Here is a 16937-nt window from a genome sequence, read left to right on the forward strand (position 1 = left end):
AGAATATAAATATTATATTAAAAATATATTTTAACAATAAAAATACATGTAATTGTAACATGGCTTTAAAAAGTCAATGACTGTATTCCTTTGACCAGTTCAAAAGCACATGTGCTGCTGTTATCTACCCTACATATTTCAAAGAAAAATATGCTAATATATAGTTTTATTGATTTGCTAGTAAAATTTTATAATGGATACACTCATCTTCTGTCATGGTAGGTGGTGGGTGACATAAAAAGCACATTGACAGCAGAAAGTTTTTATATAAATTGCATGTGCATTCTTATTTCTCACTTGCTTATCAAAGGAACAAATATATTCATTGTAAGAAAAGACTCATTTACAAGACGAAGTGAAGCCTGCTCTAGCTCCATGCCAATATAAACAATTTGCAACTGATTACATCCATCAAGTTTAGTATAAACCATAGTAATCTGAAAAGAGTAATCAGATGGAACAAGATTTAATAACATACAAACCAAAGTTAATGTTTCTCTGATTGTTTCCATTAACTGCATAGCTATCCCAATTATTATTTTTATATATACATTATGTAACTTAATAATAGAAAAGTTACAAATACACAATACACAGTACATTAAATAGAGAACTGTATTGACCAAAAGGTTATACATTATTGCTGATTTTTGGAACTTCTTTTTCTTTTTTTAAAACATAGTCAACCATATATCAATTATAAATAACACTTCATGTATTTAAATTTTCATTATCCTGTCAGTATGGTCCCTCTGCAATCTAGGTGCATTTAAAAATAAATAAATAAAATTATATTTTTTTGAAACACCCCTTTACCACTAGCACTTTTAAGATTACAGAAAAGCACATAATTCAACAACTTCCTTGAGAACAAATCTTATCTTTCTTCATATAAAATCAAAAGGCCAGATGACAGTGAGCAGAGTAGTAGGAATGGCAAGGAAAAACTTCCATGTAAATGCAAAACCAATCTCTGGTAATCTTCCAAATGGGTAATACCTAATACCTATTTTGGTCATAAACCTGGAGTAGTGACAGTTTATTTCCCTTTTATTTATCCAGTTATTGCAGCATGTATAAACCAGTAAGAAAAATTATATTTTGTATACAACTAAACAACTCAAAATCAGAAGACACAAAGTTGATTCATAAAATTATGCTTTCATCCTGTCAAATTTAAAAGTACACTTTCTTGCAAAAACTCCTTTGAGAATTCAAGCATGTGAAGAAGAGGCCATATATATATAGTGTGATAAGATTTTTTTTTTAATCTCTTCCTAAAGTGAGTATAACATATTATGGACAAATAAAAAAACAATAAAAATTGGCATGGGATGGGTAGTTTGAAGAAGACAATTTTTCTGATTTACACGTTCACTGAACAAACTAGATGCATGGCAAACTGACATTTTTAAACTGGAAAATGTTATGGAAAAATAATGAAGCAACAGAAATAAACATGAATTTTTCATTGCTGAGTTTTTTGTAATTGGCTGATTTAACTTAAGGGCAATTTTAAGACCAAAGCAGAGAACTATTGTATTAGAATATAAAGATTCCGCCACTTGCAGACAATAGGGTTTTTCTTATTAATATCTGAAGAGTTGACACTGACCCTGAAGCTCTCATTGTTAGTAGGATGCTGTTAGTAGTAGCAGTTGCAAACATATGGGTTTGCCAGTAACAACTCACAATTTGTGCATAGTTGAGTCTTCGAAACTGAGCAAATTTGCTCTCAAAATCTCGCCAGCGCTTGCTGAGCTGTATCAGGGTTGGCTCCACTGCTTTTGCAGCCCCATCCTTAGACAAGCGTTCAGCCTGCCTGTGCACCGCATTCAGATCTTCCTTCTTCTTCTCCAATTCTCCATCAATCTCCTAGTGAGCAAAACCAATACAGGGCCCAGGACAGTTAGCTAACTAGATCAATCAACTTAAAAGTAGCAAAATACTTCTGTCAGAAATTCCATTTCCATTTTATTGTTACAATTAAAATTTACAGCTATTTTATGTCTTATTTTACATTTAAACAAAACAAAAATAACTGAAGTTGAAGAACCTTCTTGGAGATCGGCTGTAGAGATACTAACAACTAGTACACACTGGAAACTAGTTAGCGAAGGCCAACAGTTTCCACTTCCAGATTCTTGCTAGTACACTGTGATGGGCAATTGGAGATATTCTTTTCTCAATAAGGGCCAGCATATTCAGGACAAATAGTTTTTGGACAGCTTGCAAATATATTGACTTTAATATATTACTTAACTCCTATTTTACTCTGTGGGAAACTCAACAGAGAATGAAGCAAAGAAAGACGATGCAAAATAAACTAGGAAAACCTTTGACATTATGTAAATAAATCTATAGAGTTTGACAGTGACATATGAATATGTTCTGATGAAAATGAATGTGCTAACATGAGATAGAGGTCATCCATATATCGGTAAGTCATTTGTTCATCTGGAACAAAGATACATAAAATCAATTACCATTTTTACTAGAAAACATTTGATGTTTCTTAATACATTGCACACTTTCCATATTATCGACAAAAAATTTTATTTAGTATGTTTCAAATTATTTATGTAACATTCTGTATAACAAACAAATAAAAGATATAGTACAACAAAGAAATGTCAGTTTGAACACAGATAATTATGGTTTGTTTTGCTATAAATAGAAATAAAGAACTGAACTGATAATTTTCTGTACCTATTTGAAAATCTGTTGCATTTGCTGTTTGTTAATTTGATAAATTATTACTCAAAAAGATCTACCATTGCCATCCCAAAACAACATTACCTTTAGCTTCTGCTCATCTTTGTGGTCTGGTAGACTGGCTAACTTTTTCTCAATGTCATCCAGCCATGTCATTAGGTCATCAGCCTGCCTCTTGTACTGATACCATTGATGAGAAATCTCTAAAGCCTTTTTTCTTCTTTGAGATCTCAAGTCCTGTTCACAGTGCAGACATTATTAGAATATGAATTAAAGGCTTATAAAATATGAATTGACATGTGTGCACACTGAAGGGAAAAAAGTGCACAAGGCCACTATTTGTTTTAATTAAATGCTGATATTTAAACCAAGTATATAAGTATCTGAACGCAGCATATTTTCTTCAATTTAACAGATTATTTTTTCTTTTAAAGGAGGCTACCTAATTCAGGGTTGTTCACATGTTGAATAAACCACTGAGACAGTCACCAATATTCAGAGAAGTTAAGACTCTTACATGAATGTCAATATTTTATATAAAACACTTCCGCTCAGAATACTTACTGGACTGATGGAAACACAGCCCACTTAGTATCTAGCCATAAGTGAGCTTCCTGTGTTTTGTGGTCTCCTGTGAAATTCTAGCCTGCATGCAAACTCTGTAGTTATTCAAAAGAAAATCATTTCAATGCAGAAATGTATGCAAAGACAGGTTTTCTTTTTCTAAATTAAATACCATTTACATAACAAATTACTTATGTTTGTGACTCAGCTTTATAAAAGTATTAAAACTTCTCTTTAACAGGAAGTTAAAAAATGTTATTTTATTTCATGTAAATATTATTAAATATACTCTGCATTTGCTTTAACTGTTTAACTTCACTCACACAGAATTAAGAAATATTTTCACTATTATAACTTCATATTAAGAAGTAAATTAAAAAATTACTGGTACATTTTATATAAAAATACTCGGATGAATTTACCTCAATCATTCTTGAATTTTATTTGACAAGGTTGAATGCCTTAACTAAGTCACCCAAAGGAAAAATCAATCACTCTATTCCATAAAAACAGCCAGTAGGATCTGGTCAATAGCATAGTTCTAGAAACACTTTTCTTGTTTCTCCTCCATAAAAATTACAAATTACTTCCATTTAACTCAGAACAGTCAAAGACACACCAAATAGATTTCAAGTTTCTTTTAAATGTGGACAAAATAATGGTATATGCCAGCTATTCTTTTACTGAATTCACACATCTGCAAAACTGTAAAAATTAGAATGAAAACCACAGGAGAGGAAAGATGCTGCTTAAAAATAAGTAATAATAAAATGTAACCATGCCATGTTCCCCAAGCCAAGAACAACTTCGTGAAAATTTTCAAAAGAAAGAAAAATCCTGTTTGCCAATAAGATGAAAAATTCTTCTGTACTAGCCAGAGCCTACAGCTCGAGGTAGGTGACCAAGGTGACTTTCCAACTGTAAGATTTTTTCCTTCCTTACTTTTATTTTCCCCTGGAAAGACAACACTCCCAATTATGACTATTAGCTTGTCCAAATAGGTCTCACTGTGGATGTTTCTAGGAACAGTATCATACAGTTATACCTCCAGGAGTGAGGTAACACAGAATTTTGATACGTGACTGGTTTTCAGTCTCTTAGCTGCTAGGTCTATTGGTACTACCACGTACCCTATTTTAAAGAGGCTGAAGCCACTTTTCCCACTAAAAGAGCATAGCATGTAAATCTTTTACTAAAGGATCAAACAACTTACTCATTGCGAGAAATATGTTCTACAACTGAAAATATACGTTTGTGAGAACTGATTCTAACTAAGGTCTTGACTGCTGTTGGAGAAACGTAAAACACGCAAAACGTGTTAAAAAAAGGAATGATTATCAAAGAAAGCATTGTAGTCCAACTGGCAATCACACGGTTGTAACACTGAGGACAAAAGAGTATTTGTTAAGCTGGAGATTTAAAGTGTCCTTTCCAAGGCATCAAGAGAAGTATATAAGAAAATATATGTTTATAGCCAAATAGTTTTAAATTACTTATCTCTAAATAGTAATGAAGACTCACTTAATTTAACAGAACAATGCCCTGAAATGAAGAAAAAATGGTTTTAGTAGCATGTGCTTATACTTGTAGCTCCTATACCTTGAGAGCATTATGTTTAGTCTGCAACAGCTGCTGTTTTATCTTTATTTCCTCCCGTTTTCTCTCATCTGTGATTCTCTTTTGAAGTGTGTCACCCCTTTGCAGCAATTCTTTCACTGTACTCTCATCGTCTTCACTCTGATTTAAAAAAATAACAAGTATAATAAGCATTTTAATCTAATTATTGCTTAAGTACTAGGAGATACAGATATACAAAAACTACGCTTCCTCTGCTAAGGTAATCACGTAACAGCTACTTGCAGTTCTATACTCAAGACCAAATAGCTTTTATTTGCTTTCTACAACACATGTAGACGCTTGAGGGGTACAAGTAAAACAGCACTTGAAAACCTATAGATGTTTGATATTAGATTTTACGCAGCATCCAAGATAACAGGATGAAAACATTAAAGGCAAAAAGATAAAATATATTTTACTTTAAAACAAAGAGAATAGAAATATCTAAAATATTCAAAATCACTGTCAGTAGTCACTGAAATTGCCAATATGCTAGGAGGCCATGTAATTCCTGACCATTTCATGCATCATCACAATGCAACACAGCTATTCCGGCAGGGAAAATGATACCACTAAGTACTTTTAACACAGAAGTTGAATATATGTCACACCTTCTGGGAGCGTATCTCTTGAATCACAGTAAACATTTTATGTAAAGAAAGGGAACAAAATATGCTCAAGTAGTGGAAACTGCCCTGTTAAACTTGATCCACTTAGAATTTACCACTGCAGTACATACTGCCTTAAATTTTAATTTTCCTGCATTAAAAAAAAAAGAAAAAAAAAAAAAAGGTCCTGTAAAGATTCCTTTCAGCATTGATATAAAATAGTTATCTTTGAAGAATTCCTTAAAAGGAAAAGAATATTGCTTGTAAAGAAATATATATTTGATCTTGCTGAGGATTTACAAAGAGAGGGTCCTAAAGATGAATCTCTATTATTGCCCAGCCGAGAAATGTCATCCCTCTGAAAATCACTCTGGAGAAAACACACCACAGTGGCAACAGTAGCAAAACACAGCAGTATTTTACTCCTTCCTTCCCCCCCATGCATAAACGGTTTTACTACTTGCAAAGAGCAAACATGACTAATAAAGCTTATCACAGCCACAAAACCTATTTACAGTAAATGGTCAAATCGGATCCGTAAAGAACTAATTGGCAAGTGGCATTTCATTCAATGATCATAGCCTAGCATTTGTTTTTAGTGAATGTCTTCTTTTACTATATTGCCCATTCAGATACAACATTCTGAGTTTTCTTGGTCTTTATACTGCCACAGAGATTTTAATATTCATTCCCTATTCTGTAATATTGCTGGTACTAGTATAGGACCTGTAGATAATATTCTTGTTTTGCTTAGTGTTTTCACAAGGGTGGAAAAATGTTTTTGTTATAAACTAACAATTAACTTATCACTAAAACTTTTAGTTAATGCTAACTTGGGACTTTTGATTTTATAATGCATTAGCACAGTAAAATTTTGTCCAAGTAATATCTAAAGATCCTAATGCAAATATGGAAGTTTCTAATTTTCACTTAGGTTTTTTCATCTCCCTGCCTACTTCACTCAGACTTCCATTTCAACTAAATTACCATATCTTTATTGAAGTCCTCCTCTTTCAGATTCACCCCCTGCTGAATTTCAACCTCCAGTGGTTCAAGCAATTTTTGTATATCGAAGTCAAATTGCTCCAATTCCTTCAAAGGAATGAAGGGCTAAAATGGGAGAAATACAAAGATTATTTATTTAAATCACATACTTAATAGTTTTATTAGAAACATAAATGAAAAGAGACACCTGTTCTACCCCCTATTGCTAAAACAATGGTAGACTTCCCATCATGTGGAAAAATATCTACATCATACAACTCAAAGTACCTGAAGATACAGGTAAAGTTAAGTATTTAACAGTACTGTAGAATGTCCATACAAGAAAACATAAGAATTCTATGGTGAGTGAAAATTAAATAAAAAAAAAAAAAGATATTCTCACATTTGTGTGTAAGAACAGGTTCAGATAAACAGTGTAACATAACGATTTGTCTGAAAAATTAAATGTTGACACTACTTGCCTAAATCTGGTTTGTCAGAAATTACTCACACAGCAACAAGCAATCCATTCAGATGAAAAACCACCTACTACTACCAATTGAGAAAAATTTCAGGATGATTTGTTTCAGTGTTTTGAAATCATTGCTCTCTCGCAAAGAATAGCAAAAATGCAGGTGAATTATACAAAACAAAAGATAGATAATCTTTGTATAAAATATTCCCCTAACAATATTTTGTAACATATTAAAAAAAAACAACAAATCTTCACTAAAAGAGCTTGTGTTTCAAAAAAGCCTCAACAAAAATGCAGGACCAAAAAACCCTCGACCAAACAAAATAGACACGATTCCTCCAAAATGAATCACAGTATAATTATGATGCTTTAGGTTAGTGTTCAGTTTTAAACTCTAAAACAAGCGCCACTTATTAACAATAATACACTGCCCTTTATCTACCTGATACCCAAGTGCCAGTGGATAGTTTAATCTACAATAGGCAATATATTTACTAAGTGCATTGCAAAGGATCAACAGAAAAAGCTTTCTTCTTTCAAAGCTTTAAATGCAAGAACAAGCCACAAATTCTTGATGATTCTTCCATAAAATTTAGATTTGAAGGTAATTAATGCTTTACGATGTTCTCTTGGAAGAGAGGAACTCTTGGACATACAACTGTCTTCTTGCTAAAGACATAAGCACATTATATTCTAATCAGTTCTCTTTCATTCTTTCCTCCAGTACAACTGGTATTTATTATAAAGCAAAAGTTTGTAATGAAGATGATAACAATCAAAGTTAATCAGCTAAAACAAGAGAGACTGGTCATCATTTATTCTCAGCTGTTCCACTGATGACCTGGGAGAATTAGGGTAAAAATGCCTTAATTGTATCTGGTTGATTGTTTTAATGACAAAGATTTTGCACACTTATGGAACACTAATGGAAATGTAATAATGTACAATATTTATAGACAATAATACTGTGTTGCAAATTTTCATCAAGAAGCTCAGAATTACACTCAGCAAGCACTTCAGCTGAGGTAGAAACAATAGCAAACTACACAGTAATTTATTCTCAAATGCTCTGAAGGAAGTCTTCAAAAGTATTTAATTCTCACTAAAAGACAAATTAACTACTAAAACTGGAAAATAAAATTACTAATCTCTAACAAATGCTGAAAACAACAACAAAAAGGAAAATGGAAGGAAAAATACTAAATTAAATTCCAACAATTGAATGAGGTTCAAAGACCACTTGAAAATGTTAAATCTCATTTTAGTACACTATGATCATTTTGTTAATTAAGGACACAACAATTACATACTACCATTTACTGACTTCACAGGTCATTTCTTATTTACTTCACTGTTGTACTGATAATAGTTAGTATTTGAAAAAATATAGCTAATTTGAAAACAGATGAGAATTGATTGAAAATAGATTATGAGAGCTTACTATCCTCTTGAATTGATTTTTTAATCTGTTACTCACCAAGTGAATAATTTTACCTAAATATGAAAAAAAAGAAACACTTAGGAAGCATAATATCACCCTGTAAGAATAATAATTTTTCAGCTGATGAAGCTGAAATCATGACCAAGGGAAGTGCAGTCACTTACATTATACAGGTAGACAAAACGAGGCACCCAGCAATTTAGTCCTTTATCCAAATACATACAGCAAGTCAGTAGAACCACCAAGAATTCAGACAAGCTTTTGACTCTCTATCTTCTGCAATACCTGTAACTATAGATATCCTTTGTGGATCATACCCTAGCTGTCCTTTCCCAAAGATCCTGGAAAAGGTCCCCTAAATTCTAATTTACTGTTAAAATTATGTGCTGTAGTTATTCCTCTCATCTTGCTAGGTACATCATGTATAAAGCTTAGTAAGGTGCTGCCATTCTAGCTCATCTTGCCTATACAACAATAAATGGGAGAACACCTGAGAGAGAAGGTTGCCAGGTGGAAGACATTTGCAGGCGGTGTTCTGAAGACACTTCATCTTGATAAGCATCTTTTCCCCCTTCTTTGAGTGAGCCCACAACATGCAATGCAAAGAGTTAACCCATGATAAACCATCTACAGGCAGTCCCATTGTTTCCTAAGACAAGCAATAATTTCACACAATTGAAATGCAGCCTATCAAAAGCTGCATCAGCCCTGTATGCTTCCAGCATTGTGGAAGTGCAAGGTAAAACTGAGACGGAAATCAGACTGCAGATAGCAGATGTTCAGAACAAAATTGTCACACAACACAGTTGTTTGGGCTTTGTGGCAAAATGTTCTCTGTCTACAGTTTGTACTTCTGTAAGAAGTAAGTGAGAAGCACTCTGGAACAGCTGAAGTACTACTGATGGCCAACGAAAAAAAAAAGATGACCTTTATTCATAGGACATACACTTTTCTGTTCCAGAAATGAAACCTAAATAAACTCAAATATCCACAAAAAACGTGCTGGTTACACAGGGTATTACACTAGCCAGCAAAAAATTTAAGATCAGGATCCATGCATTCCTATTATCCTATATACCAACATGTATGACTGCCTGCTTTAATCTGCCGAATAGCTCTCAGCAATAAAGGCAGCAAATACAATGGAGAAAATAGGTGGCTTACGCCCTCCCTCATTCCAGTTCAGAAGTCACAACTGAAAATTACCTAATCCATATTGAATTCAGATTCAGTAGTCAAATTAGTTGTACAGATGAGTAGCTGAAGTATAATTGATACAATCTGTGTATATCTATCTATCTATCTATATCTCCAACCTTGGTGAGTCACAGCCTCATAGGAAAAGACTGGGTGCATTTAATGAAAAATTAGCCCCCAAAATTGAATCTATATAAAAAAAAGGCTACTCATACTTTGAGAAGGTTAAGAATCTTACTGATTCCCAGGTGTTGCTCAATCTTTATAAGTTAATGAAATAATAATTGTTACTTTCATATAAAGTCAGCAAAGACTTCTAATTGTGAAACAGTGAAAAAAGACCTTAATGCCAAAACCCCCAAACCTTCACACTTTAAAAAGAAAAATATTCTTAGGATCTACATTTTTTCCCTTTAAAAGCTTAGTTTTTGGAGAAACTGCAGCCTGCTATGTAGCTGTAACTGCGCACCTTATAGAAATACCATTTTGTATGCATCTCCATATGGAAGCGAGTCCTCCTACCTTTCCACTCCTAATTCTTTGCGAAATAGTTGCAAATCGCTGGTTGAGCTCTGACAGTTTAGGCTCTATTATTTTCCTGCAGTGATCTCCACGGTTTGTCATCAAGTCTACTGCCTGGTCACGCACAGAGTCCACCTTTGGATGCATATCATTCAGCTCAGCCTTTAAGCGCTACAGTCCGTGAGCAAGAGACAGGGCTTGAAGTTAGTAATAAATGCAAAGAGAGAGAAAGAGAGAGAGAGAGAGAGAGTGTGCAAAGGAATAGGGAGCAAAACCACAAAGCAAATTCAGATAATTATGCATGAGTGTGTAAATCCAGTAGAAATAAATTTGATAACATTCCCACTCGTATCCTTCAAATTTATAGCAGGAAAAAACTACATGTCTGTTTTAATATCTCCTAGAGGAAATTAATGGTGAACATTATTTCTAGGCAGGTTCTTATCTGCAATAATACAATCTTCAGCATATTTCAGGATATGCTAAATTATTTTATATTCCTAAAGCTAAGAAGAGCTACTAATTCATGTATTATGGAACTGGATGTATAGTTGTTGCTTTCATTACTGTTCACACCCGTAATTGAGGCAGGGAAAGTGACCAGATGAAAACCAGTGGGAAATTTTTCTATAAATCTATCACAAGTTACAAAAAACGGAGGGCAAATGCCTTCTTCCTCTGCAATAGTAATCTTAACAGTAGGTCCCAGCATGGGCAGAGGCCAAAAAAGATAGCCAGGCATTCAGGAATCATAAACACAGTTGGGCATTAAGAATTACATTTCACTGTCTGTATGAAATGCCTTTGTGCAACACAAATAGATACACCTGTATTGATGGCAAAGATAATTGCACTTTGTACCTGGTGGTGGCAAAATTGTTCATTCAGCTACAAAAGTCTGTTGTGTAATCTTGCTGAGATCAATGAGGCATTTATTTATGCTCTGCCTTGGAATTTGTAAAGTTTTGCTTTAATAAATGTTAGTGCCAGCAAAACAATTCTGATTTTGATTTGCAACCTGTTCTTCAGATAGTAGGTACTGACCATGAAATTCCATACAAAGTAAAACTTCTGATTTCAGAAGAAAAGTAAAATCCATATAGGTAATAATTTGAAGTTGTTTAATCTTAATAAAGAAGTTATTATAAATGAGATACTTTCAAATTCACATCTATCTTGCAAGTTAATTTTTCATCAGTTGGTCAAATAATGCAATGGGCCAAATAAAACCTTCTAATCAATACACTAAACCATGATTATACAGCTAATTCACCATATAATATTCTTGTCTGTGGTGTTGGTCTGGCATCAACGCAAACAGCGTTTATAGAATTAAAACAATCATATGACAGAGATATCAAACGCAGATACCATAGATATCAGAAAAGTATCACAGAAAAAAACAGAAAAGCAATTAAAAATGAATACGGAAAAAAAGGATTTTGTTCAACCAGATGTGCTTAAGGAGTATTTTCCAGCAAGTACAGGTGTAATAAGTTGCTGTTCTACTCACCAGGAAGTCCCCAAGACTTACGATAACATATCTGGTTTTATTTCTGCGGGGATTTAACTTTCGCAATGCAGTGCAAATTTATTAAGTAATCTACAAGCTGCCAGAGGGTAGCTTTATCACAGAAAAAAGAATGTTAATCAGTTTGTGATACCTTTCAAAATATGCTAGTTTTGACACATTCCTTTTTAGAATAAAATTAATGCTTTCCAGAAAATCGCATTTTTTTACCTTAAGAATTTCCTCTTTTTGGTGGGGCTTTTGTTTATCAGATTCATCCAACAGTATTTCAGCGCGATACATCCAAGTTGTGACATTAGCTACATTCTGATCAAAAGCCTCCATGTGCTTTTGATATTCCTGTATGTGGAAAAGGTAAATACTGCATACAAAAAAAGTAATCAGAACTGAAATAATAGCCATAATTATGTCAACTGTGGCAAACATGCATACATTATGAAATTAAACTTGTTTATTTTATACAGTAACTGCTTGTTTTGTGAAGGATAGAATCTGTTGTTTGTTTGCTCTCACTTTATCTATTATGTTTCTTTAAAAAGATATTCTAGGAGAGAGAGAAGCTTCCAAAGTGACAGGCAGGAGGGTGATAGAGTCGCAGCAAGATGCAGGTGTCTGCAGCTCAGCTGGGCTGCTGAGAGGAACAGGAAGCTGACAGCCAGACCTACTGGAAGTGGAAAGAAGAGTTTCCCAAGAACCAGGTACAGAACTCATTTTGGAAAGCCTCTAAGTTGATTGAAACTAAGGTGGAAACAAGGATGCACTTGCAAAGTCACAATCAAGAATGCTTACATATAAAACTTCTATTTGCATTTCACCTAACTTCTAGGCTTTGAGACTCTGCTTTTTAAAAAGCTATGCTAGTTGATATTCTGACAAATCTTTTTTTTTTTTTCCCCTCCTTAATTTAAAAACCTTTTGTCTTTTTTGGTGAGCTCACTAGAATGAGGTCTACGCATATCCACCTCAAAACTCCAGGCAAACCATGTGTAATTTGGCATAATACTAAGTAAGTAATACTTTTTATGGCCAAGAGGAACAGCTCAAAGACATGTTGTGGTGGTTACCACTGGTACACTACTAAAATATCCATATTCTGTCTGTGTTTACAAGTTTGCCAACTGTGGCAAACGTGCATACATTATGAAATTAAACTTGTTCATTTTACACAGTAACTGTAGAATCCAAAGCAGAGAGAAAGTAGAGGAATACATAACCATACCAGTCTATAAACTCCATTATATGTTTCTTATAATCAGTTCCCCATTGAAGCTGAGCACCTACATCATATTGAATGAAATGCTTAATTTTTCCGAATAAAATAGGCACAACCAGGTGCTTGCACTTGTATACTGCATACAGCTGAAGAAGCCCTGTAGTGATGCTGTATATCCATCGCAGAAATATTCGTAAGGTAGCCACACAGACTCTAGTGGACCTCTAATACATCAAGCTCTGAAAAGTCATGATAAAGGCTAACACACCCTTGAGAACCACTTCAGTTTCTCTGGGTTGAAACTGCGTTCCCATTCTCTCAGCACCAGAAAGAGCATACAAGATTTCCCAAAGCATTCTGGCAGTCAAATGGTTAAGACTCTTCTGTGTTTAAGGGTTCAAGCTGTCATCTCTTCATAGCAGAATTAATTTTAAGAGAGAATATAGTTATGTGACTATCAGCAGTTCGAAGTAGCTGGGGCTGGGGCTCCTGAATCTGAATTAAATGATTTAGGGAATTTACTTTGGACTAAGCTTAATCTGGTGCCCTTAACTAAGTATCCTTACCAAAACAGGCACCACAAAACATGTACATCATGCAGTTCTGAAAGACCAAATCATAGTCCTTGAGCACATTAGGTGTGCACCTTGAGCTTCTGATTTAGTTGCCTCTGAAATGAACCTAGTTCTCACACAGCAAAGCTACCCTGTGGACCAAACCAACACGCAAGCGGGGACTTACTTCCCACCTGTACTACTCTTCCAAACAGAAATGCTAATGTAGCCAAAAGCAGATGAGGCTGTTGGTATCAATACCAAGAGATTCAACTTATTTAACTAGTTCTTTCACTTGATTCATATTCAAGTAGGCTAAGTGCTTGGGGAGAAACTTTATTTCATTCATAGAATCATAGAATCATAGAATCATTAAGGTTGGAAAAGACCTCTAAGATCATCAAGTCCAACCGTCAACCCAACACCACCACGCCCATTAAACCATGTCCCTAAGCACCTCATCTACACGTCTTTTAAATACCTCCAGGGATGGTGACATTCATTAGGAAAAAAATAAATAGTCCAGGAACTACTGAGGCAGACAGGAACGGGAAGCGTTAACAGTCAAGACTCCACAAATCCATCACTCTGTAAACAGTCAGATTCTTAAAATATACACAATGTACTAAACAACAATCAATCTGATTGTCTGTGTACCTATGTATTCAACAAGCGTAGTCCAGGGCACCAGGAAAAGCACTCCTATAAGGCTGAGCACCTACGACTGGGCACCAACATTTCCTCTATGTGAACAAATACATTTTCCTTACCAGTAACAGATTGAACCATTCCTCAGCACGTGAAGTTACTGCTATCCAATTACTGTTCAGGAGGCTAAGTTTATCCTCCACTAGACTTTCCTTTCCTTTCAGCACTGTCTTCAAATTCTCTCCTAAATCACTGATGCTCTTAAGATGGACCTGGCGTTTCTCAATCTCCTTCCGTGTTGCCTACATGAGCAGAATAAAAAATAAAAGTTTAGGAAATTAGAAATTCTCCACACTAAGAACATCAAATATTAAAACAGCCAGTAAGTTCATACTAGGACACACTCTCTTGCTTCCTATAGGGAGGGAAAGTGTTCTGTGAAGAGCAGTAAGTAAAAAGTAAATTGTTCCTCTTTAGCTCTGATAAAATTGTAAATGTTCTTCATATTCTCATAATCATTTTTACTAATAGTTTCATTTTAAAAAGTGTGAATTGTCTCTCATTCCAGTGTTCAAAATATAGTTTTAATATTTAAATACTAAACAAGAATTCACATTTTACTATATTTATATTGAGATGTTTAAAGTTAATTTGCACATAATAAAATGGCATAGTTATCAAATAGCACATAAAGCTTACATAATAAATGGGACAGTAATAATACATCATGATAACACCTTAAGCCTTAGAGAACTCCACTGAAAATACTCTCGTCAAATACTTTAATATTCCTTTAATATTTTTCAATGCAATCTTTTTCAGCAGAAACCATGTGCTTCTCTCCTGTTAGGTTTCCTGTTTCCTAACTGTAGAAATGCATCTTTTCATTCAATTCATTTAGGATTTCACTCTGTGAACTAAAATACTAAAATAAGCTATTATCCATAGCACCTCTAAGCTTGAATGATTGAAATACATATGCAATGCTACAGGATCAAATTTCCAGCATCTCCTCCCACTATTATCTTAGTTTATCTAAGTAGATTTAAATTCTATGTAAGGTCACATAATTTACTCATTATTCATTTCTTAATATTTGTTTCAACACACAAGAAGTATAACAAAAGGAGCAAACCCCAACATATTTAGACAACATGTAAAAAAGCAGGAATTTAATACTAAACACTGAGATGACACAATGCAGAGTATAACAATCTTGGTGAATACTAAGGGAGAGGCACAAATTCCTTACACCTAATACCACACATAACCAGTTTTATGAGAAAAAATTATCTGAGCTCCGTGGCACCTGATAGCAATGATCCAAGCATATATGATCTCTGCTTATATAATAAAGCTCCAACTAGAAATGAAGTGATACAAACTGAACACAAACAGAAGTAAGTTAGGAGAAAAGTAAGAATGACTAGTCTCCAGAGACATTGATTTCTCACAGATAACTTGAATAAACTAAAAGAAAAACCACTTCTAAACGAACCACAATCACAATACTTCCTTCTCAGGATCAACACTGTTACTACAGTAGAACTACACCTTTATCACCTCCACGCCATCAAACCTCTCATGGTCACACATCAGTATGATTTTGTTGATAACGTGTTGTTAGGGAAAGTAATAATTTCAGTTTGCAATAAAGGCAGTATAGAAATTACTTTTTGGTACAATACAATCTTAATAGTACCTCCAACTTATTTGGCATATGTTATGCTTAAAGCAGCTGCTCGCTTCCCATGCTTAACAGAATTAATGATCTGATTTTATAATGTTATTTCACAGAAAAGGTTTTACACTTGCATTTCATGTAAATATGAGAAATTTTCCACATTCTACCAATTTCTCAAGTACAGAAGATTTGCAATAGAATCAAGACATGATTAATGCAAATTATTAACTATAAACTACAGAATTACAGAATTTGAAATGTAGAGTTTCAAATTTCAACAGATTCTAGTCAGTTTAAAGGAAAAACATGCCTTCTTCTAATACAATTTTATCTGTTTCACAGCAGGTACAAAATGTCATCATAAAAAAGAATAAGACAAAGAGTATAATTTACCTCCAACTAAGGATGGAAAGTTTTGATCAGCTTTATTACCTTTTCTGAACAATTTACTTCCATTTGGAAAAGAATCTCTGAAGCACATTTACTATGGGTTGTCGTTTCCTTTGTATTTTACATGTATGAAAACTCAGATTAGTCTTGGGCTATATATATAAATATTAAGCCCAACTAGAAATGCAAACAGATGAATCAGATAATTAAATATCTGTTAAATAAAACTGCTACCCAAAAGCCAGATGTATAATTCCCAGTGTGTAAAAAAAGTGCAATAGCGCTTTGCCTGATCCCAGGAGTTGTTCCTTTCAAGGTAAAGAAATAATATAAACCAAATACTAGGTGCACCTCTGGGCAACATGAATATTAACACTCCTGTGTATTAGCAATTAAGGGACATAAATAACCAATGAGATAAGTAAACAATCACACTTCCCCCCACCTTCTTAAAAAAAAACATTGAGGCCTTCAACACAACATCAAAGTGAAAAAGCCATCTTCTGCAATACTTCAAATCTCTATTGTTCAAAGTTCTTATGTATAAAATCCTGGACCCACTGAATACAGTTTAAAAACTAGCAGGGTCCGTAAAGACAGTGGGATTCCATACTGCATTATCAGCTAGGACCTCCTCTGTATGATATAATGCATACTAGGTAAACTAACAACTTTTTTTTTCAGTTATAACACTTTTTTTTTTTATTTGACATTTCTTCATTATATTATTCAGAATACTCTCTTCAGTATTACTAGGCAGTGACAATCTACATATACTTCATCCATTGAAATAT

General features: G+C 34.0%; 1 protein-coding gene across 1 annotated transcript in view; it reads right to left on the minus strand.

The window, feature by feature from the left end:
- Positions 1 to 297: 297 nt before the first annotated feature.
- Positions 298 to 16937, minus strand: part of LOC104073603 (dystrophin-like) — a gene marked incomplete at its 3' end in the record, with an annotated part of 62710 nt that continues 46070 nt past the window's right edge. The window contains exons 11-18 of the mRNA XM_009573446.1: positions 14192 to 14371; positions 11865 to 11993; positions 10124 to 10294; positions 6492 to 6614; positions 4879 to 5016; positions 2800 to 2952; positions 1693 to 1875; positions 298 to 437 (exon numbers count right to left, since the gene is read on the minus strand). Coding sequence (XP_009571741.1) covers positions 298 to 437; positions 1693 to 1875; positions 2800 to 2952; positions 4879 to 5016; positions 6492 to 6614; positions 10124 to 10294; positions 11865 to 11993; positions 14192 to 14371 — 1217 coding nt within the window. The remainder of the gene's footprint in view (positions 438 to 1692; positions 1876 to 2799; positions 2953 to 4878; positions 5017 to 6491; positions 6615 to 10123; positions 10295 to 11864; positions 11994 to 14191; positions 14372 to 16937) is intronic.

This window comes from Fulmarus glacialis, unplaced genomic scaffold (assembly GCF_000690835.1).
Source record: "Fulmarus glacialis isolate BGI_N327 unplaced genomic scaffold, ASM69083v1 scaffold19802, whole genome shotgun sequence".
Classification (NCBI taxonomy): domain Eukaryota; kingdom Metazoa; phylum Chordata; class Aves; order Procellariiformes; family Procellariidae; genus Fulmarus; species Fulmarus glacialis.